At 50.2% G+C, this 19,296-nt stretch overlaps 1 protein-coding gene across 3 annotated transcripts in view; it reads left to right on the top strand.

Annotated features, from left to right (window-relative positions):
* The window catches only part of LOC140396357 (EF-hand calcium-binding domain-containing protein 4B-like), a 213,400-nt gene that overhangs the window by 190,884 nt on the left and 3,220 nt on the right, over positions 1 to 19,296 (top strand). For all 3 annotated transcript variants that reach the window (XM_072484912.1, XM_072484910.1, XM_072484911.1), the window contains 4 exons: positions 1,327 to 1,408; positions 3,416 to 3,530; positions 4,953 to 5,054; positions 11,445 to 11,521. In XM_072484912.1, coding sequence (XP_072341013.1) covers positions 1,327 to 1,408; positions 3,416 to 3,530; positions 4,953 to 5,054; positions 11,445 to 11,521 — 376 coding nt within the window. The remainder of the gene's footprint in view (positions 1 to 1,326; positions 1,409 to 3,415; positions 3,531 to 4,952; positions 5,055 to 11,444; positions 11,522 to 19,296) is intronic.

Raw genomic sequence — 19,296 nt, 5'->3', positions numbered from 1 at the left:
AATCGGGTTTGGGGTCTGTGGGTCTGACTGGAATCGGGTTTGGGTCGCCGGGACTGACTGGAATCGGGTTTAGGTTCTGTGGGTGTGACTGGAATCGGGTTTAGGGTCTGTGGGTCTGACTGGAATCGGGTTTGGGTCGCCGGGACTGACTGGAATCGGGTTTAGGGCCTGTGGGTCTGACTGGAATTGGGTTTAGGGTCTGTGCGTGTGACTGGAATCGGGTTTAGGGTCTGCGGGTCTGACTGGAATCGGGTTTAGGGTCTGTGGGTGTGAGTGGAATCGGGTTTCGGGTCTGTGGGTCCGACTGGAATCGGGTTTAGGGTCTGTGGGTGTGACTGGAATCGGGTTTAGGGTCTGTGGGTCTGACTGGAATCGGGTTTAGGGTCTGTGGATGTGAGTGGAATCGGGTTTAGGGTCTGTGGGTCCGACTGGAATCGGGTTTAGGGTCTGTGGGTGTGACTGGAATCGGGTTTAGGGTCTGTGGGTGTGACTGGAATCGGGTTTAGGGTCTGTGGGTGTGACTGGAATCGGGTTTAGGTTCTGCGGGTCTGACTGGAATCGGGTTTAGGGTCTGCGGGTCCGACTGGAATCGGGTTTAGGGTCCGTGGGTCTGACTGGAATCGGGTTTAGGGTCTGTGGGTGTGACTGGAATCGGGTTTAGGGTCTGTGGGTGTGACTGGAATCGGGTTTAGGGTCTGTGGGTCTGACTGGAATCGGTTTTAGGGTCTGTGGGTCAGACTGGAATCGGGTTTAGGGTCTGTGGGTCAGACTGGAATCGGGTTTAGGGTCTGTGGGTGTGACTGGAATCGGGTTTAGGGTCTGTGGGTCTGACTGGAATCGGTTTTAGGGTCTGTGGGTCAGACTGGAATCGGGTTTAGGGTCTGTGGGTGTGACTGGAATCGGGTTTAGGTTCTGTGGGTGTGACTGGAATCGGGTTTAGGGTCTGTGGGTCCGACTGGAATCGGGTTTAGGGTCTGTGGGTGTGACTGGAATCGGGTTTAAGGTCTGTGGGTGTGACTGGAATCGGGTTTAGGGTCTGTGGGTCTGACTGGAATCGGGTTTAGGGTCTGTGGGTCTGACTGGAATCGGGTTTAGGGTCTGTGGGTCTGACTGGAATCACTGAAATGAAAGATTTGAAATTGTATTCTCTCTGCCATCTGGGTGACTTACAGGAAAAAAGCAAATATTTTCTACCTCAACCAATTCCTGCAGATTAAATAAATTCAGCCTGAATTTGTAGAGAGAAAATTGCTGCTAAATAGTAAATCCATTTCATCTAAGTATAATTTATAAATGCTTCTAAATTAAAGCTGTTTTTATTTCCAGGTATAGACTACCAGGTGAAAACAGTCAATGTCGGTGATTGTCTCTTGGCTCTGCAGCTCTGGGACACTGCGGGACAGGAACGGTGAGTTCATCTTATTGTGGCTCCTTTCTCAGTCTGAATAGAAAAACATCAAGGCCGACACTCCAGTGTGGTACAGGGGGTAAGGGCGGGGTGGGGGGGGGGAGTGCTGCATACTCTGAGGTGCCATCTTTCAGATGAGATGTTAAAGCTGGACCCTGTCTACCCACTAGTGTGGATGTGAGACCCGTCTGCATTATTTTGAAGTAATGCACGTGAGGTGATCCTTGTCTCCTGGCCAATATTTATCCCTCAACATGGCAAAAATAAAACAGATAAAACAGGGTTTTTTATCAGATTGCTATTTGTGGGAGCTTGCTGTGTGTAAATTGGCTTGTGCGTTACCACAGTGACTACACTTCAAAAGTAGTTATTGGACTATTGGGCCATTTGGGAGTTCCTGAAGTTGTGAAAGTTGATGTAAGCCTCCCTTTAAGGTGGCTCTAAAGATTCTGATTGAGCAAGTTCGTGCTTTTCTATCCTGGTCTGCAGAATCACTCAGTTGCACACCATTCCATCAGAATATGATTCCTGGAATAGCTGAACTTTTTGTCCATCCCTAGGGATCCTGAGAAGGTGGTAAGATTCTTTCCATTGCCACTGAGTAACTTGCTTGGCCATTTCTGAGAGTTAAACAGAGCGTGAGCTGGAGTAACTGGAAAGACAGCAGGTTTCCTTCCTTGATGAGCAGCAACGGACAAGTTGGAATTTAATGGTCGTTTTTGCTGTCCTAACCAGATTTATTGTTGTGCAACCAGCCGTGATAGGATTCCAACTCCCAACCTCTGAATTACCCAGCCAGGACTGTCACCATTAACTTCTGTAATCCGTACCACAGCACAGAGACAGACCACCAGAAACTCCATTCTAATCCAATAGCAATAATCTTTAAATTACATATTATTTCTCTCGTTGTGAGAAGAGAATTATTGATCTTTTAGGTACATGTCTGGACATTGCTAATTTGTTTCTGGGTCTTGCAGATATGTGTCTTTCTCCATCACCCTCTCTTCAGGCACCATGAACTGAAAAGGGTTTTGGCAACCATGGACTCCTGTGTTGCTCCATGATGACGTTTGGTATAGTACTGCAGTGGTTTATTGTTGCCTTCTGTAGACTGCATTTACGATAGGCACTCCAATCTCTCTCCATTACATGGTGGCTGGCCAGAATTCCCCCCAATGTTACCACCTGCAATATCAGTGTGTCTTGAAAGGATTTTTAAGTTGATAGTCAACCCGTTTGGCTGCGTTATGAACATACTTTCCTTGGTCATCATGTCCTGGAGTGCGACTGGAGTCCGAAGCCTCTGACTGACAGGCAGGGATGCTAACCACTGCATTGCAAGACACTACTGCCCATCAATAAGGCACCTATTTCCACCTCTGTGATATCACTTAGCTCTTCCCCTGTCTAAGCTCATCTGGTGGTGAAACATTTATCTGTGCCCCTCTGGGGTTACCTATTCCAATGCTCTCCTGGCTGACCTCGCACCATGTACTCTGCATCAACACAAACCTGTCCAAAACTCTGCCAGCCCATAGTTCAACTCTCGCCAAACCCCATTCACCCAACCCCTTAAGATGCTTCTTAAGTCTTACCTTTTGGTTACCTGTCCTATTTCCACCCGTCTTGTGTGCCATGGTGTCAAATGTTGTTTGATAATCACTCTTGTGAGGTGCCTTGGGATGTTTAAGGTGCTATATCAATACAAGTTGTTGTAGACATGCCTTTGGCACTTGCAGCTACTCAGCTTTATGACATGAACTCTTTAGCAATGGGGATTGGTGGCAATCTATCAGATTGGTGCATTACATCTATTAATATCCATCAGTGGTTCAATGTGGACAAATGGGAAGTGCTCTTTGCTTTAACTTTTAACTATATTTTGTGAATTAAGAAAGACAACAGCAAATTTTTGAAGCTAATATTTTGGAATAAGCCTTTTCAATCTTTCCTTTGGGTGTGTTTATTGTTAAATACAGTATGATGACTTGTTTAATGTTGCAGGTTTCGTAGTGTTACCAAGCAGTTCTTCCGTAAGGCCGATGGAGTTGTCCTGATTTACGACATCACAACTGCAATAAGCTTTCACGCCGTTCGCCAATGGCTGCAGAGTGTGCAGGTTCCATCACTCGATCCTCCTGTACTTTGTCACTACACAGATCCTGCTTAAGTAGTTCTACATCATGGTGCCAAATTTAGCTTAATTTTGTCTTTTATCCTTCACGGTATATTAATGTCATCAAATTAGTTACTAAGGCCAACACGATGATGCTTTTGATTTAAGCTTTGTGTGAATCGCAAAGGTCGCTGTCCTTCCTCAGAGGACTCAGCCTGGGATAGATTCTCCCAGACAAGCTGTGCAGTAGGATTGTGTCGCACGCCCCCCCCCCCCCCCCCCCCCCACCCCCCCCAAACCATGTTCAGCAGGACAATCAACCCAAATTGTGAATCAGCTGCCTCGCTATGTTAAATGTGCTGATAGCCCAGGCTGCCAGCAACATTTTATTCATAAAGTGGATCAGTTCATTTAAAATATTGAGCATCGAGCGTCCGCCATCCCTCGACGTTGATGCAGGATGACTACAACAGTTGCTGGCAGCAACATTACCAAATATAACTTAAGCAGTTTATGGTGTCTGTGACTATTGTTAATGGGTTTGAATGTTGCGTGTTAAATAATTATTGACGACATGCATGGCATAGTGCAGTATGAACACTGAACACAATGCCAAAAGAGAGGGTGAGCACTGCACTCAGTTCCAAATAATTGATCTCACTGGATAGAAGAGCTGTTTTTAGAATGTTTCAGAGAAAGATATTCAGTTATTGGGGTTCAGAGAAGGGCTAAACAGTTGATTTCAGAATTTGAAAGAATGATTGATGTCCCCGGTTTTTCTCTCATGATTTTGGGTAGGCATTTGATTGAAGTGGTTAAATTATGAAAGATTTTGACAAATTGGAACTGAGTGAATTATTCTATCATGTTCAAAATGTAAGTACATGGGGCCATTTGAATAAACTAATCAGAACAAAAGTAAGTAGGAAATGTCAGAGGAACCTTTTTACTAAAAGGGGGTGAATGTGTGGAACAGATTACAGACATGGGCTGAATGATGAGCATTCGAAGAATGGGCAATGTAGGGATTCAGAGTAGTTAGAATTGCAGCAAGGGAATATTGTGGCTAGGAGAGTTCAATGGGCTGAAGGGAACTGGATAGGAGGGCTCAATGAGAGGAAGGGAGTTAGATAAGGGGGCTCAATGGGAACAGGATAGAAGGGCTCAATGGGCTGAAGGGAACTAGATAGGTGGGCTTGATGGGTTTAAGGCAACTGGATAGGAGGGCTTGATGGGCTGAAGGGAACTGGGTAGGAGAGCTCGATGAGCTGAAGGGAACTGGACAGGAGAGCTCAATGGGCTGAAGGGAAGACACTTTTGTATCCAGTGGTCTATATCTGTTCAGTAATATTCAGCTCTGAGGCTGGGTGTGGGAAGCTGTATTAATTTGTGTTGAGGCTGTGATGTGGAGTTATGTGTTCACAGGAGGGAGCGGGTCCTGGAGTTTTAATCCTTCTCCTGGCCAATAAAACTGATCTGGAAGATGAGCGACAGGTTGCCAGTGACGAGGGACGGCGATTGGCTAAGGTTTGCATTCTAAGATTTGTATCCCTAACACTTCAAAAACATCTGTAAAGCTTTCCAAATATTTCTTCAATCAAAAACAAAATGGCCAATTGAGGAATGGGAAGATCCTGTACGTAAGTCTGGAAGTGGAGATTGTGCAGGAATAGAGCCCAGCACAATGATCCATTTCAAAAGGTGATCGGTCCAACTCAGAGGTGCTAAATTACCAGTTAAAGAAGAGTCACAAGGACTGGACGCGATTCAGCGACTGCAATGCGCCCGGCGCGGATCCGGACACACGGACGAATAGCAGAAAAGACCAAAATCGAGATTTGCGCCGGGTGGGAACCATTTTGTGGTTCTCCCCATCCGCTACCGATGGCAAGTTCTGGATCAAGCTCAAAATTGGCAGGAATATCATTAACTCTCATTTGCATTCATTTCAATCTCATTAACGAGATTGAAGTCGAATGCAGCGACCTCCCGAGGTTACCCAACTCTCCAGCGGGAACTCACACAGGCGTCGTTTAATACTCCTTTTCAAAAATTTGAAGCTGGCGCAATGACTACTGAGAGGAAGTGAGGATGTAAGTAGCCATTTCCATTTTCCGGCATGCAGGTCAAGGGCACCGGGACAAAGAATACCCACGGCTGTTTTGGCTGGTGACCCTGGTGCGGAGACCTGAGACCGAGGTGGAGACCACCTATCATTGAGTGGTACATCGGCCTGCTGAAATTGCGGTTCCAATGCCTGTACCGCTCTGGTGGTGCCCTGCCGTCCACCCCCCAGAGGGTCCCCCGCTTTGTGGTGGTCTGCTGTGCCCTCCACAGCAGTGGGACGACATGCTGGAAGAGAAGGAGGAGGAGGGACACGCAGCCTTGTCGTCATCAGATGAGGAGGCGGTCCAGGAGGGGCTGGTGGATGAGCCCGAGGAGGGTGTGGTTAGGCCTGCTGTGAAGATTAACGTGACAGAGGCTGCACGTGTATGAGGTGTGATATGTTTTAACAGTGAACACTTGACTGTGACAGATTTCCATTCCCCCTAATTATAGATAGTGACACTCACCAGTGCCCACTCAGTTCTCCTCTCTCTTCATCTTTCGTGGCCTAGTGCTGTGTCTAGGTGTGTCCCCAGGATGCATATTAGAGGTGGAGACAGCCTGGTGCTTTCCATGCACTGTGGCCTTTGATGCCCTTGGTGGGCGTCCTTTGGAGGACCTGGAGCTTGGGGGGGGGGGGGATCCGAGGGGGGATCCGAGGGGGCGGGATCCGACTTACTAGTGTCACTGATGTCTCCATGCCACCCAGTTCTATCTGCTGCCCTTGAGATGCGCAGGAGGGGGAAATTTGGAAGCAATGGAGACCGGCGTCGTCTCCTTGATGGCAGGCCCCGGGTCGACCTCCAGTGCTTCTTCCTCCTTGATGGTGCCCATAGGGCCCAAGGGGGCTGCATGGCATGGAGGGGCAGCTGATGTGAGCTCCAGGTGCCTCTGAGTCATCTGCCGCTGCCAGGCTGGATGAACTCCATTGTCTGCTCCATGGTATCGATGCCCACTGTGATTGGGCCATGCTCTGCAGTGCCTCGGCAATGTCCACCTGCGTTTGAGACCCGCCCCTCAGTGACTGGGACATGGGGCGGGATTTTCTCAGCCCGGGGCTGGGCCGGAGAATCCCTGCGACCGGTGCGAATCGAGCCACACCGCCACGACGCCGGGATGCGATTCGCCAGTGGTTGGCGGCCCGGGATGGGCCGAGTGGCCGTCGTAAAAAACCAGAGTCCCGCCGGCGCCGTTCACACCTGCTCTCAGCCGGCAGGACCTCGGCGTGGAAGGGTCCGGGGGCGGCCTCCGATGTGGCCTGGCCCGCGATCGTGTACCACCGATCGGCGGGCCGGTCTCTCGGGCTGGGGGCCTCCTTTCTTCCGCACCGGCCCCTGTAGCCCTGCGCCATGTTGCGTCGGGGCCAGTGCGGAGAAGGGAGCCACTGCGCATGCGCGCGTTGGCGCCGTTGCCACTGCGCATGCGCTGACCCCCTGGCATCCATTTCACACCAGGATCAGCAGCTGGAGCGGTCTGAGCCACTCCAGTGCCGTGCTGGCCCCCTGTAGGGGCCAGAATTGCTGATCCTGAGGCCGTGTTGACGCCGTCGCGTTTCCGGCGGCGTTTCCGACAGCATCAACACTTAGCCTCAGGATCACAGAATCCCGCCCAGGATGTCAAGGCCCTCAGCCATGGTCGTCTAAGACTGAGCTTTGTCTTGGACACCACCACGCAAGATGCGGACATTGTGTTTTAGGTTTTCCACTGTGGTCGCTACCCTGGCAGTGTTGGCCTTGGTGCCAATCTTTGTCGGCAACATCCCCTGCGTCTGAAGCCTTTGGGACTCCTCCAATCAGCCTTTCATTTGTTGGGGTGTTGCTGACATCCCCTCCTGAATGTCACTGCTCTGTCCTATCATCTGCATCAGCTCTGGGAGAACCTTGTCCAAAGGCTTGGCAACTGGCTGGGGCCCAACTGAGTCCTGGATTCCAGCAGATCTCCAAATGCTGTCTCCCCTGGACGTTCCTGCCTCCATAGTGCATTAGCAACTATGTGGTGCAGACAGGATTGTGTCCCAGAATCCTGTCCACTAATGTTGCCCACTGAGATGTGTGTCTGTGTGCAGAGGGAAGGATCATTTTGTCAAACATGACGCCTTGTTAGTGGTCTCGGAGGTGTTCTCCTCCGAGGTGTTTTATTGGGTGGCGGGGGTGGGGTGGGGGGGGAAACAACTCCGATTGGCCCGGCCTCATCAGGCGGAGATCGTGCGGGACAATGGACATGCGGTCAGCAGAGGAAAGGATCATTTTGCCTGACGGGAACAGCTCACTCGAGACAGGTCACCTGGGTGACGGGGCAGTGGATCCTCACCTCTCTGGCACAAGCCAACCTCACTGTCTGTGACTACTCTCTTCGGGCAACCCGGCAAATTCCAGGGCCCTTTCCTCATAGGGGGTGAGGACTCAAATCTCTGGTACTCCGCCCCCCCCATCTTGGTCCTTTCCCGTTTATTATGGGCTATCTTCTCCTGCGGGGACAAAGAGTGGGCATTGTGAGGTGCCCGTTTGATGGGTCTGGGGGGGGGTCCTATGGCAGGTGGAATGTATGGGCACTGCTCCTGGATATGAAGGGGTTGTGCTGGTGGGTGCCAGGGGGTTCTGAGGAACAAGCACGAAGATCGAATGTGGGGGGGGGGGGGGGGGGGTGCGAGGTGTCAACCAGTGATTTGGGGGGGTGGGGCTGTTGGGAATTTGAGGAGTGGCAGGCGGAACTGATGCCAAGAGAGAGGTGGTAACTTACCCTTGCAGCTCAGTGGAGGTTGTTTGTCTTCTTCCGGCATTGTACAGCGGTCTTCCTGGTCATGCTGCCCGCACTGACAGCCACTGCCACTGCCTCCCAGGTAGAATTGCTGACCCTGCTGCTGGTCCTCCGACCCACACGGGGGAACAGGGTGCCCCACCTCTCATCCACAACGTTGAGAAGCCTTGTGAGGTCGGTATCCGCAAAGCGAGGAGCAGGTCTGCGCCCTGCCATGCCTGTGTGTTGACTGGGAGTGAGTGGTGAGGGAGCGTTTAAAAGCAGCTCCCCCTTAGCGGCGAGCTTCTGAGGCACGAGTTGCGCGAAGCAGGTGGTGTGACAGCCAGTAAGGTCAAGAATCCTGTGGAGCTCATTTTTGGCACTAAGTGTCGATGAGTAGTGCAGGTGCCTGTGGCCTGGTAATCCAGGAGGCCGGTTTAGCTCAGTTAGCTGGACAGCTGGTTTGTGATGCAGAGCAAGGCCAGCAGCGCGGGTTCAATTCCCTCACCAGCTGAGGTTACTTATGAAGCCTGAGGTGAAGTGATCCTCAGGTTACATCACCTCCTGTCAGCTCTCCCTCCTCAAAAGGGGAAAGCAGTCTATGATCATCTGGGACGATGGTGACTTTACCTTTACCTACCAGTTCAGAAGCTCGGGGACATGAGTTCAAATCCCACTGCAGCAACCGGTGAAATTTTAATTCACTTAATAAATCTCGAATATAAAGCAACTGTTGTAAAGCCACACCTGGTTCACTCATGTCTTTTAGGGAAGGAAATCTGCCGCTCCTACATTTGACCCACAGCAATGTGGTTGATACTTATCTATGTGACCTCTGAACTGACCCAGCAAGCCACTCAGTTCAAAGGAAATAGACAACAAATGCTGAACTTAACAGTGACACTCACACCGTATGAAATAATAAAATAATTGCATTTTCCTACATTATCTAGCGGAAAATTGCTAACATCCACTCGCCAGATAGTTGAATATTCTATTGCACTGAAGTCATTCGGTGGGTTCTAATCCATTGCAGTCGGGCAGCTGTTTACATGAAGTAGGGAATAGTTGATACGAAAGCTGCATTGACAGCTCCTTCTGGCTTGAGGCTTCAGCAGAGCTTTGTTGGAAGTACATGCACCTCCCACTAAAGGTTAAATTAACTATTCGTGTGATTCTGTCAGGAGGGTGTACATTATTATACAGACTGTATATGTTTGCCAGGCGCTATTTCTTTGCTCATTCACTTTTGGGCCCAAATGTGCTACCATTTCCGATTCTTTTAGCTTTCTTTCTGCCTCACTGCTTCCTACAGATGTTGCCAGTTCGTGAATGGGAACAGAATGACTTGATCTGGGATCACTGCAGGGATAATAATGTGAAGAATTTGCTTAATGCTGCTGCCATGTCCTGATTTACATCCATAATACTTGTATTCACATTATCCTTTAAGGATTATAGGGACTTAGACTTTAAATGCTCCCATCAAATGTTTTTTCTTAGAGAATTACAGAATCTTTACAGTGCAGGAGGCCATTCAGCCCATCGAGTCTGTACTGGCTCTCTGAAAGAACATGCTACCTAGTCCCACTCCCCTGCCGTATCCCCATAACGCTGCACATTCTCCTTGTTGAATACCTCGCTCGAACCTGTCTCCACCACACTCTCAGGAAGTTTGTTCCAGATTCTAGCCACCCTCTGGGTGCAAAATACTTTTCCTGACATCACGTCTGTGACATTGTCATAAATGTAAAGAACTGTAATGTAATGTAATGTCTAAATCAACCACTAGAGAGAGCTAGACGAATAACTACATAAAGCATTGATGCTAAGCCTTGTGGGTGAGAGGTTGAGGAGAAAGCTAAAGGACAGACTGAAGGAAAGATAGTGGGCGGGATTCTCCCAACAGGAGTTTAAGTGCCGACGCCGGAGTAAAAAGCGGAGTGTTTTACTCCGGCATTGGCGCCCGTTCCCAGACCCCTATTCTGGTGCCTCTGTGGGGCTGGCAGGGGCGTGGCGCGATTTGCGGGGGCAGGGCCTCAGCGCGGCATCGGAGACCCGGCGCCGTGTAAAAGATGCAGCACCTTGGGTCCCGCGCATGCGCAGTTGGGCCAGCTCAATCCTGCACATGCGCAGTTGGGCCGCGCCATCCTGCACATGCACATGGGGTCGGTATTCAGGGGCCGGCCGCGCGGGTAAGTAGTGGGCATTGGTGGGCCCCGATCGCGGGCCAGACCCCATCGGAGCCCCCCCCCCCCCAGTTGAAGGAGCACTCCTCCAACCCCCACAGGCCACCCCCCGAGCGTTCCCGCAGAGTTCCCGCCGGCAGCGACCAGGGGTGAACGGCACCAGCGGGACTCTGTCGTGTCAGAGCGGCCGCTCAGCCCATTCGGGCCGGAGAATCGGCGGCCCCGCCGATTCCAGTGGCCTGGGGCCGGCACCGCGCCAAGTCCACCGGTGCAAATGGCGCCGATTCTCCACACCTCGGAGAATCGTGCGCCGGCATCGGGGCGCCGTGGCGCGGTTGCTCCGATTCTCCGGCCCGGCGCGGGGCTCGGAGAATCGCCCCCAGTGTGAGTGAGAGCAGATCACAATGTAATAGCGTAGAGATTAGTTGTAGATGAGTGTAGATTATATGTTTAGTATTAATTGTATTATATGTCGAATCCAATTAAGTAGTGTTAATAAATGTATAGCTTTGTTCAAGTTAAAAGCCATTTGCGGTCTTTGTGAACACTACGCCAACCATCCTTAAATTAGCAACACACAGAACACCACAACTTCTACCTGTTTTGTCCATTATTTTGAATCTGCCCTCTAATTCGTAATGCTGTCTTGCACAGGAACTGTCTCTCACTACTTACCCTGTCCATACCCCTCGGGATCTTTAATACCTCTATTAAGTATCCTTTCAGTCTTTGTTTCTCCTTTTCTTGCGGGCCTTATCTAATCCTCCTGTTAATTATCAAGGGCTATTTTTGGCTAAGTTGCCTTCATGACTATTGAATTATGCACGTATTTAGTTATTGTCACAGGAATCTGAAGCAGGTTTATTATTCTTTTCCCTTTTTGCAGGGATGTAATTTGCTTTTCTATGAATGCAGTGCTTTCTCGGGCATCAATATAACTGAATCCATGATGCATTTGGCCAGGTAAGATAGGTCATTGAATCAAAAGATGGCAAAGATCTGAGAGTAAGTCACTGATTTGTATATTTCACTGGATTTAAATATTCAAAGCTTTTTTTCCCCCAGCGAAGTGGAGAATGTTGTGTACTTTCTGGTTTGCTGCAGACTCATCTCAGAGCAATGTAGAGATGACATTGTAGTACATATACAACAGATTTATTTACAATACTTTAAATATCTCAATAATTACAGGATTTCTACACACATGCTCTCAGTCCAGGTGCCAGCACCTTCAGTATGGTGTCAGTAACGTAAGCTCCCGAGCTCCACCTACTGGCTTAAGCAATTAAGTACAGAGAACATAGATCAGTGAACAAACAAACATAATCAAACGCAGATCTATTAAACCATTGAACACTGCAGAGACATTGGGCTAGATTCTCCATTGTTGGGATTCTCCGTTGCGCCGGCTGCCTGATGGCGTGAGGCTGCCCACAATGGGAAACCCCATTGGCCTGCTGGTGAGACAGAGAATCCTGCCCAATAAAACTAAACCTTAACTCTTGACAAAACCTTTGTTTCCACCTCATGTCCAAATGCAGAGTACCACAGAGTGAGCAGATAACGAGCTTCACAGATATTAGACATTGCCCCGGTACTGACATCTAAAATCAGTGTTAATGCTGCATGCTTTATAAAAACGAAATAGCTTAGAATTGTTTAAAAAGTATTACGCTCTAGATTTTTACACTTTTCCTTTGTAACCAAGGATTAATATTGATGCTAAAGTTGCAAAGACCAGAAAGTTAGAGTTTAGAAGCCAATAAGTTTTAAATACTTATGGAAGATTTATCCTTTGTCACAGGTGAATCTTCCAAGCATTTTAATGGAAACATTTTATTTATTTAGGTTTTGCACATTCTCTTCATCACACACATATATCAATTGGTGTTTAAAATGATAATATTAGATGGTGTTGAAAATATTCGCCTGGAGTAGACAGAATAGTATGGTAGATTCCCAGTGACTGTAATGTTTATTTTATTGTAATGGTTTGAAGGGGAAGGCGTTAACAGTGCTACAGGCAGCCCAATAGCTCTGCTTCCATGGTCAGTATTGTCATTGAGGCAAGGATCATTGGCCACACCATAGGAAGAACTCTGAAATCTGCTTTAAAGTAAACGCCGATGGAACAAAAGTTACTCGGTGTAAATCAGGAACATGGATATCTCAGTGAAAATACACAGGGAAAATACAAAAATTTCCATTAATTTGACAACAAAGGCCCTTTGTGAGGAAAATGTCACCTGTGAATCTGTAATGTTATAAATATCATTAGGTCAAGCATGAAAAAACAAGATTATGGCTTCACTATTGATCAGACAAAGGTTTTGGGATATACTTAATTTTGAAGATTTGACATAGAATTGTGGAGTTGGGATGCAGTCCAACTGTGCTCTAATAGAATGGTATAACAGATGCGAGGGGCTGAATGGTCTTTTCTTCTGTTCCTCTTAGCTCCGTATCAAGTGCTGTAAATCTTTGGATTATTAAATGGCTTTGAACCAGATTTTGCCCTTTTGTACAATGGGTCAAAGATGAGCCCACCTCTGGGTGGAGTCTGAATGCTTTTGCTGTTGGGTTACATGCTGGATACCATGTGGGACTTTAAATCCATTATCCCTGTTGGTTTGAAAGCACGATGCTCAGACCAGAGCACACATTCACGTTTATTAAGGCGTAATATTAAACAGAAGAAAAAAATCAGATGCATAGAAATTTCAACATGGCATTCCTTGTTAACGTTTATCCTCCATAGGAGCACCATCTTAATTCTATGACCCGCCCTGCTCCTATGCTCGCTTATACACAGCTGGCAGACGTTAGAATGTGCTGGGAGGGTTGTATTGCGAACCGTAACTTGCACTGAGCCATGCAAGTCCACTTTCCCTAATGCATCATTCCCAGCTTCTGCAGCCTGTCCTTACGACCCGGGTGTCTGATCCCCAGCTTCGGTTTAGTTATTCTTCATTAAATCCTAATATTTTGTGGCAATCCTAGTCTGACTGTCTGCTTTGAGTTTGGGTTGCATCGCACTTGCTGTCCATCACGGCCTGCAGCCTGATTGAGCTCTGTTCAGCTGAAGCATTCGCAATTCCACAAAATGTTTGCTCTCTGTTCTCTCCCCTTTAGCAAGGGACCCCTGTGAGACTTCTCACTGCATCTCATGAGCAGCCAGTTCCAATTCTCTGGATTAGGTGAACTGCAACTTGAAATGTGCTGGGAGATCAATATTTACCTGAAACCTTTCTCCACCCAGATCTCTGGAGTAATATTAGTTGGACCTCACTCACTCTGTCTACTTCTGCTACCTGAGATCAGCAAAACAACACTGGCTTGATTAACCTGCGCGTTTTAAATGCATCCTAATTTTAGCTTGAATTATGGACCCTGAGTGGTTACTTGCAACTAATGTAAGACTAAATGATCAGTGATTACCTGCCCATCCTCCTCTCCCTTCTGGAATGACGGTATTTTACACCCTGTTTCATCGCACAATTTGCACATTTTAACGTGTTGATAGAGAGACAGAGAGAGAGAGGGACGAGCTGTTATTTCTGTCCTAGTCTGAAGTTCCAAAAACTTTCTAGAATTTATTATAAGGAACGATACCCATTCAATGATATGACGGCCGAAAGAGACCTTGCATTACAGCTTCTGAACTCAGTCACAGGAGGATTAAGCCCTGGGTCTTCCCTAACATCTCTTTGAAAGGTTTCACATTTTATTCTCAGTTAAATGATATATCATTCCTTCACCATGATTGTCGCTGGTAGTTACACTATCTCATCCTCTCAGAAATCGAATCTTGTAACAGAGTTCTGTCCATGCATGTGCAGAATAGACAAACATATAGCCATTCAACAAAAAACAATTGTGTATTATTTGAGCGATACAGGGAATAACCAGCTAGTAGTGATTGACACACATGGAATTCTGCGAATATTGTTTATTTCAGCATGTTCTGCACAAGCTGCCTTTTAATCTCAAAATGGAGTCCTGATCATAAAATGGGTTCTTTAATGAAACAATTCCTGTTAACTTTCTGACCAGGAGGATTGGGAGAATGTGACCAGAGCCTCTCCTCTCTCCAATTTCACTTACTGCCAGAAGGCAGGAAAGTGGTGTGGTGGTATACATTAGGGGTATTACGATTGGATCAGCCGCCTACTGGCTCCACCCAGTAAGGCGGAGTGTAAGAGCCCAGGTTCTCCCAACAGCCGCATTCTGTAACTGTGCTGCTGGAGAACAAGTCTGCGTAATAAAGCCATCGATTGAATCCCATCTCATCTCGTCTCGTGAGTGATTGATTGTGCTACAATTTATTACGCAAACTTTAAAGAACATGGAGCTCCGAATCAGCCCCCACGCGGCCACTTTTAAACACTGGTTAGCGTGTTTTGAAGGATACCTCCGAACGGCCACCTACGTACCTACAGAGGACCAGAAAATGCAGGTCCTGCATTCCAGGGTGAGCCCGGAAATCTACACTCTCATAGAGGACGCGGACGATTTCCAGTCGGCGCTCGCCATGCTGAGAGGAATCTACGTTCGGCCCGTCAACCAGGTCTACGCACGCCACCAGCTCGCGACGAGACGGCAAATCCCCAGGGAATCGCTGGACGAATTCTACAGTGCGCTGTTAATACTGGGGAGAAATAGCAACTGCCCACTGGTTTTGGCTAATGAACATACGGAGCAGCTAATTCAGGATTCTTTTGTGGCAGGTATGCTCTCAAATTCGCCAGCGATTGCTGGAAAGAGACTCACTAGGCCTCAAGGAGGCACGGACCCTCGCTGCCTCGCTCGATGTGGCATCACAGAATGCCCCTGCCTACGCCCCCGACCGCGCGGCAGCCCCTTGGGCACCGTGGACCCCCGCCGCGACCGACCCCCCCGGCACCCCCCAACCCCACGCAGGCCTGTGCTGCCAGAGCGCCAGACCACCCGGGTGGGCCCCGCTGCTAATTTTGCGGGCAAACAAAACACCCCCGACTGCGCTGCCCGGCTCGCTCAGCCCTCTGCAAAGGGTGCGGCAAAAAAGGGCACTTTGCAGCAGTGTGCCAGGCCAGGGGGATCGCCGCAATCTCCGGGGGAGGACCAGGACCCCGATCTCAACCCCCCCCAACGATCCATGTGCGGCCAACGGGCGCCGCCATCTTGGGTCCCGGACTCCATGCGGGAGGGATGGGCGCCGCCATTTTGTGCTCCCCGGCCATGTGCGATCAATGGGCGGCGCCATCTTGTCCACCCCCAACTGTGTGCGACCCGTGGACGCCGCCATCTTGGCTGACGGCTAAGGACCCCGGAATGGACGGCCCCACAACGCCTGAGGAAAACGCCCCGATGCAGCAACAGCAACTGGCTTCGGTGACCCTGGACCAGTCGCGGCCCCGAACGCTCCAAACGGCAACAATGACGGTAATCATAAACGAGTACGAGACGCCGTGCCTGATCGACTCTGGGAGCACGGAGAGTTTTATACATCCCGATACGGTAAGACACTGTTCCCTGCCGATCCACCCGAGTAATCAAAAGATTTTCCTGGCAGCAGGATTCCATTCTGTAGAGATCAAAGGGTTCTGCATCGCGAACCTCACGGTTCAGGGGAGGGAGTTCAAGAACTACCGGCTTTACGTCCTCCCCCACCTCTGCGCTGCCACACTCCTGGGGTTGGATTTTCAGTGCAACCTCCAGAGTTTAACGTTTAAATTCGGCGGCCCTATACCCCCGCTCACTATCTGCGGCCTCGCAACCCTCAAGGTCGACCCGCCTTCCCTGTTTGCAAACCTCACCATGGATTGCAAACCCGTCGCCACCAGGAGCAGACGGTACAGCGCCCAGGACCGAACATTTATCCGGTCAGAAGTCCAGCGGCTGCTGAGGGAAGGCATAATCCAGGCCAGCAACAGTCCCTGGAGAGCTCGGGTGGTGGTTGTAAAGACTGGGGTGAAGCAGAGGACGGCCATAGACTATAGTCAAACCATCAATAGGTACACACAGCTGGATGTGTACCCTCTCCCCCGCATATCCAACATGGTCAATCGGATTGCACAGTACAAGGTCTTTTCCACGGTGGACCTTAAGTCCGCCTATCACCAGCTCCCCATCTGCCCGAGTGACCGCAAATACACTGCTTTTGAAGTAGATGGGCGGCTCTATCACTTCTTAAGGGTTCCATTCGGCGTCACTAATGGAGTCTCGGTCTTCCAACGGGAGATGGACCGAATGGTTGACCGGTACGGTTTGCGGGCCACGTTTCCGTACCTCGATAACGTCACCATCTGCGGCCATGACCAGCAGGACCACGACGCCAACCTCTGCAAATTCCTCCAGACCGCAAACGCCCTGAATCTCACATACAACAGGGAGAAATGCATGTTTAGTACCGACCGTCTAGCCATCCTCGGCTACGTAGTGCGAAATGGAGTTATAGGCCCAGACCCTGAATGCATGCGCCCCCTCATGGAGTTCCCCCTTCCCCACTGCTCCAAGGCCCTGAAACGCTGCCTGGGCTTTTTCTCTTATTACGCCCAGTGGGTCCCCAACTACGCGGACAAGGCCCGTCCGCTAATTCAGTCCACTGTCTTTCCCCTGTCGACAGAGGCCCGCCAGTCCTTCAGCCGCATCAAAGCGGATATCGCAAAGGTCATGAATCCCTCCCCTTCCAAGTCGAGAGCGGCGCGTCCGACGTAGCTCTGGCGGCCACCCTCAACCAAGCGGGCAGACTCGTGGCCTTTTTCTCACGCACCCTCCACGCTTCAGAAATCCGCCACTCCTCAGTGGAAAAGGAGGCCCAAGTCATAGTGGAATCTGTGCGACATTGGAGGCATTACCTGGCCGGCAGGAGATTCACTCTCCTTACTGACCAACGGTCGGTTGCCTTCATGTTCGATAATGCACAGCGGGGCAAGATCAAGAACGACAAGATCTTGTGGTGGAGGATCGAACTCTCCACCTACAACTATGAGATCTTGTATCGTCCCGGAAAGCTGAACGAGTCTTCTGATGCCCTATCCCACGGCACATGTGCCAACGCACAAGTGGACCGCCTCCGAGCCCTCCACGAGGACCTCTGCCATCCCGGGGTCACTCAGTTTATCACTTCGTGAAGACCCGCAATCTGCCCTACTCCTTCGAGGAGGTTAGAACAGCCACCAGGAACTGCCAAATCTGCGCAGAGTGCAAGCCACACTTCTACAGGCCAGATAAAGCACACCTGATAAAGGCTTCCCGCCCCTTTGAGCGCCTAGTCTTGACTTCAAAGGGCCCCTCCTCTCCACCGACCGCAACACGTACTTCCTGAACGTGGTTGACGAATACTCCCGTTTCCCTTTCGCCACCCCCTGCCCCGACATGACCGCGGCCACGGTCATTAAAGCCCTCTGCACCATCTTTACACTGTTCGGTTTCCCTGCCTACATACATAGCGATAGGGGTCCTCCTTCATCAGCGACGAACTGCGTCAATTCTTGCTCAGCAAAGGCATTGCCTTGAGCAGGACGACCAGTTACAACCCCCGGGGAAACGGTCAGGTAGAGAGGGAGAACGGAACGGTCTGGAAGCCCGTCCTGCTGGCCCTACGTTCCAGAAATCTCCCAGTCTCCCACTGGCAGGAAGTCCTCCCAGACGCCCTCCACTCCATCCGGTCGCTGCTTTGTACCACGACCAATCAAACACCTCACGAACACCTCCTCGTCTTCCCCAGGAAGTCCGCCTCCGGAACGTCACTCCCGACCTGGCTGGCAGCACCGGGACCCATCCTGCTCCGACAACATGTGCGGGCGCACAAATCGGACCCGTTGGTCAAGAGGGTTCATCTCCTCCACGCGAACCCTCAGTACGCCTACGTGGCGTACCCCGACGGCCGACAGGACACGGTCTCCCTGCGGGACCTGGCGCCCGCCCGAACCACACACACACCCCCAACACCAATCACACCCTCCCTCCCACCGGCGCACCCCACATCCGCCCCCTTCCCAGGTGGATCGGTCCTTCCCCCGGCCCCGCCTAGGGGTAGTGAAGCAGGAAGAGCCATCGCTACGCTCCCACAGACAACGATGCCCGAGCCAGCGCCTGCATCACCACCGGGGCTGAGATGATCGGTGAGGATGACCAGGGCACCCATTCGCCTCATCAAATCTTGATAACAAAACAAGAAATGCCTCTGTAAATAATTCAGTTGCCCAGTAAAAACGGCATTGTAAATAGTGCTAGTAGTTTGATATCGGAGTATAGCCGCTGTGTTAGTGGCATCCCGGTACCGACTCTGTAAACCCCTACCACCATACGGCCCACTACCCCGGCCGGGTTATTTTTTAACAAGGGGTGAATGTGGTGGTATGCATTAGGGGTATTACGGTACCCTGTGATGCCGAGAGGCTATTGGTGGATAGATGCCGGGTCCCGATTGGATCAGCCGCCTACTGGCTCCACCCAGTAAGGCGGAGTATAAGAGCCCGGGTTCTCCCAGCAGCCGCATTCTGTAACTGTGCTGCTGGGGAACAAGTCTGCGTAATAAAGCCATCGATTGACTCCCATTTCGTCTCGTGAGTGATTGATTGTGCTACAAGTGGGTCCAGGGATATTTTCTGTTGTTTGATTGTGATTTGTAGAGGGGCAGGTGGGGATGGTACGGGGGGCGCGAGAGGGGTCACAGGGCATTAAGGAATGGGCAAAGAGTGGTTTTCTCTGATAGTTTTTATGCTCTGGTAGTTGCAAGCTTTTCAAATAATTAG

Source organism: Scyliorhinus torazame, chromosome 19 (genome assembly GCF_047496885.1).
Source record: "Scyliorhinus torazame isolate Kashiwa2021f chromosome 19, sScyTor2.1, whole genome shotgun sequence".
NCBI classification, from domain to species: Eukaryota; Metazoa; Chordata; class Chondrichthyes; order Carcharhiniformes; family Scyliorhinidae; genus Scyliorhinus; species Scyliorhinus torazame.
The sequence above is the reverse complement of the archived record's forward strand: the minus strand, read 5'-3'. Positions and strand labels throughout refer to the sequence as shown.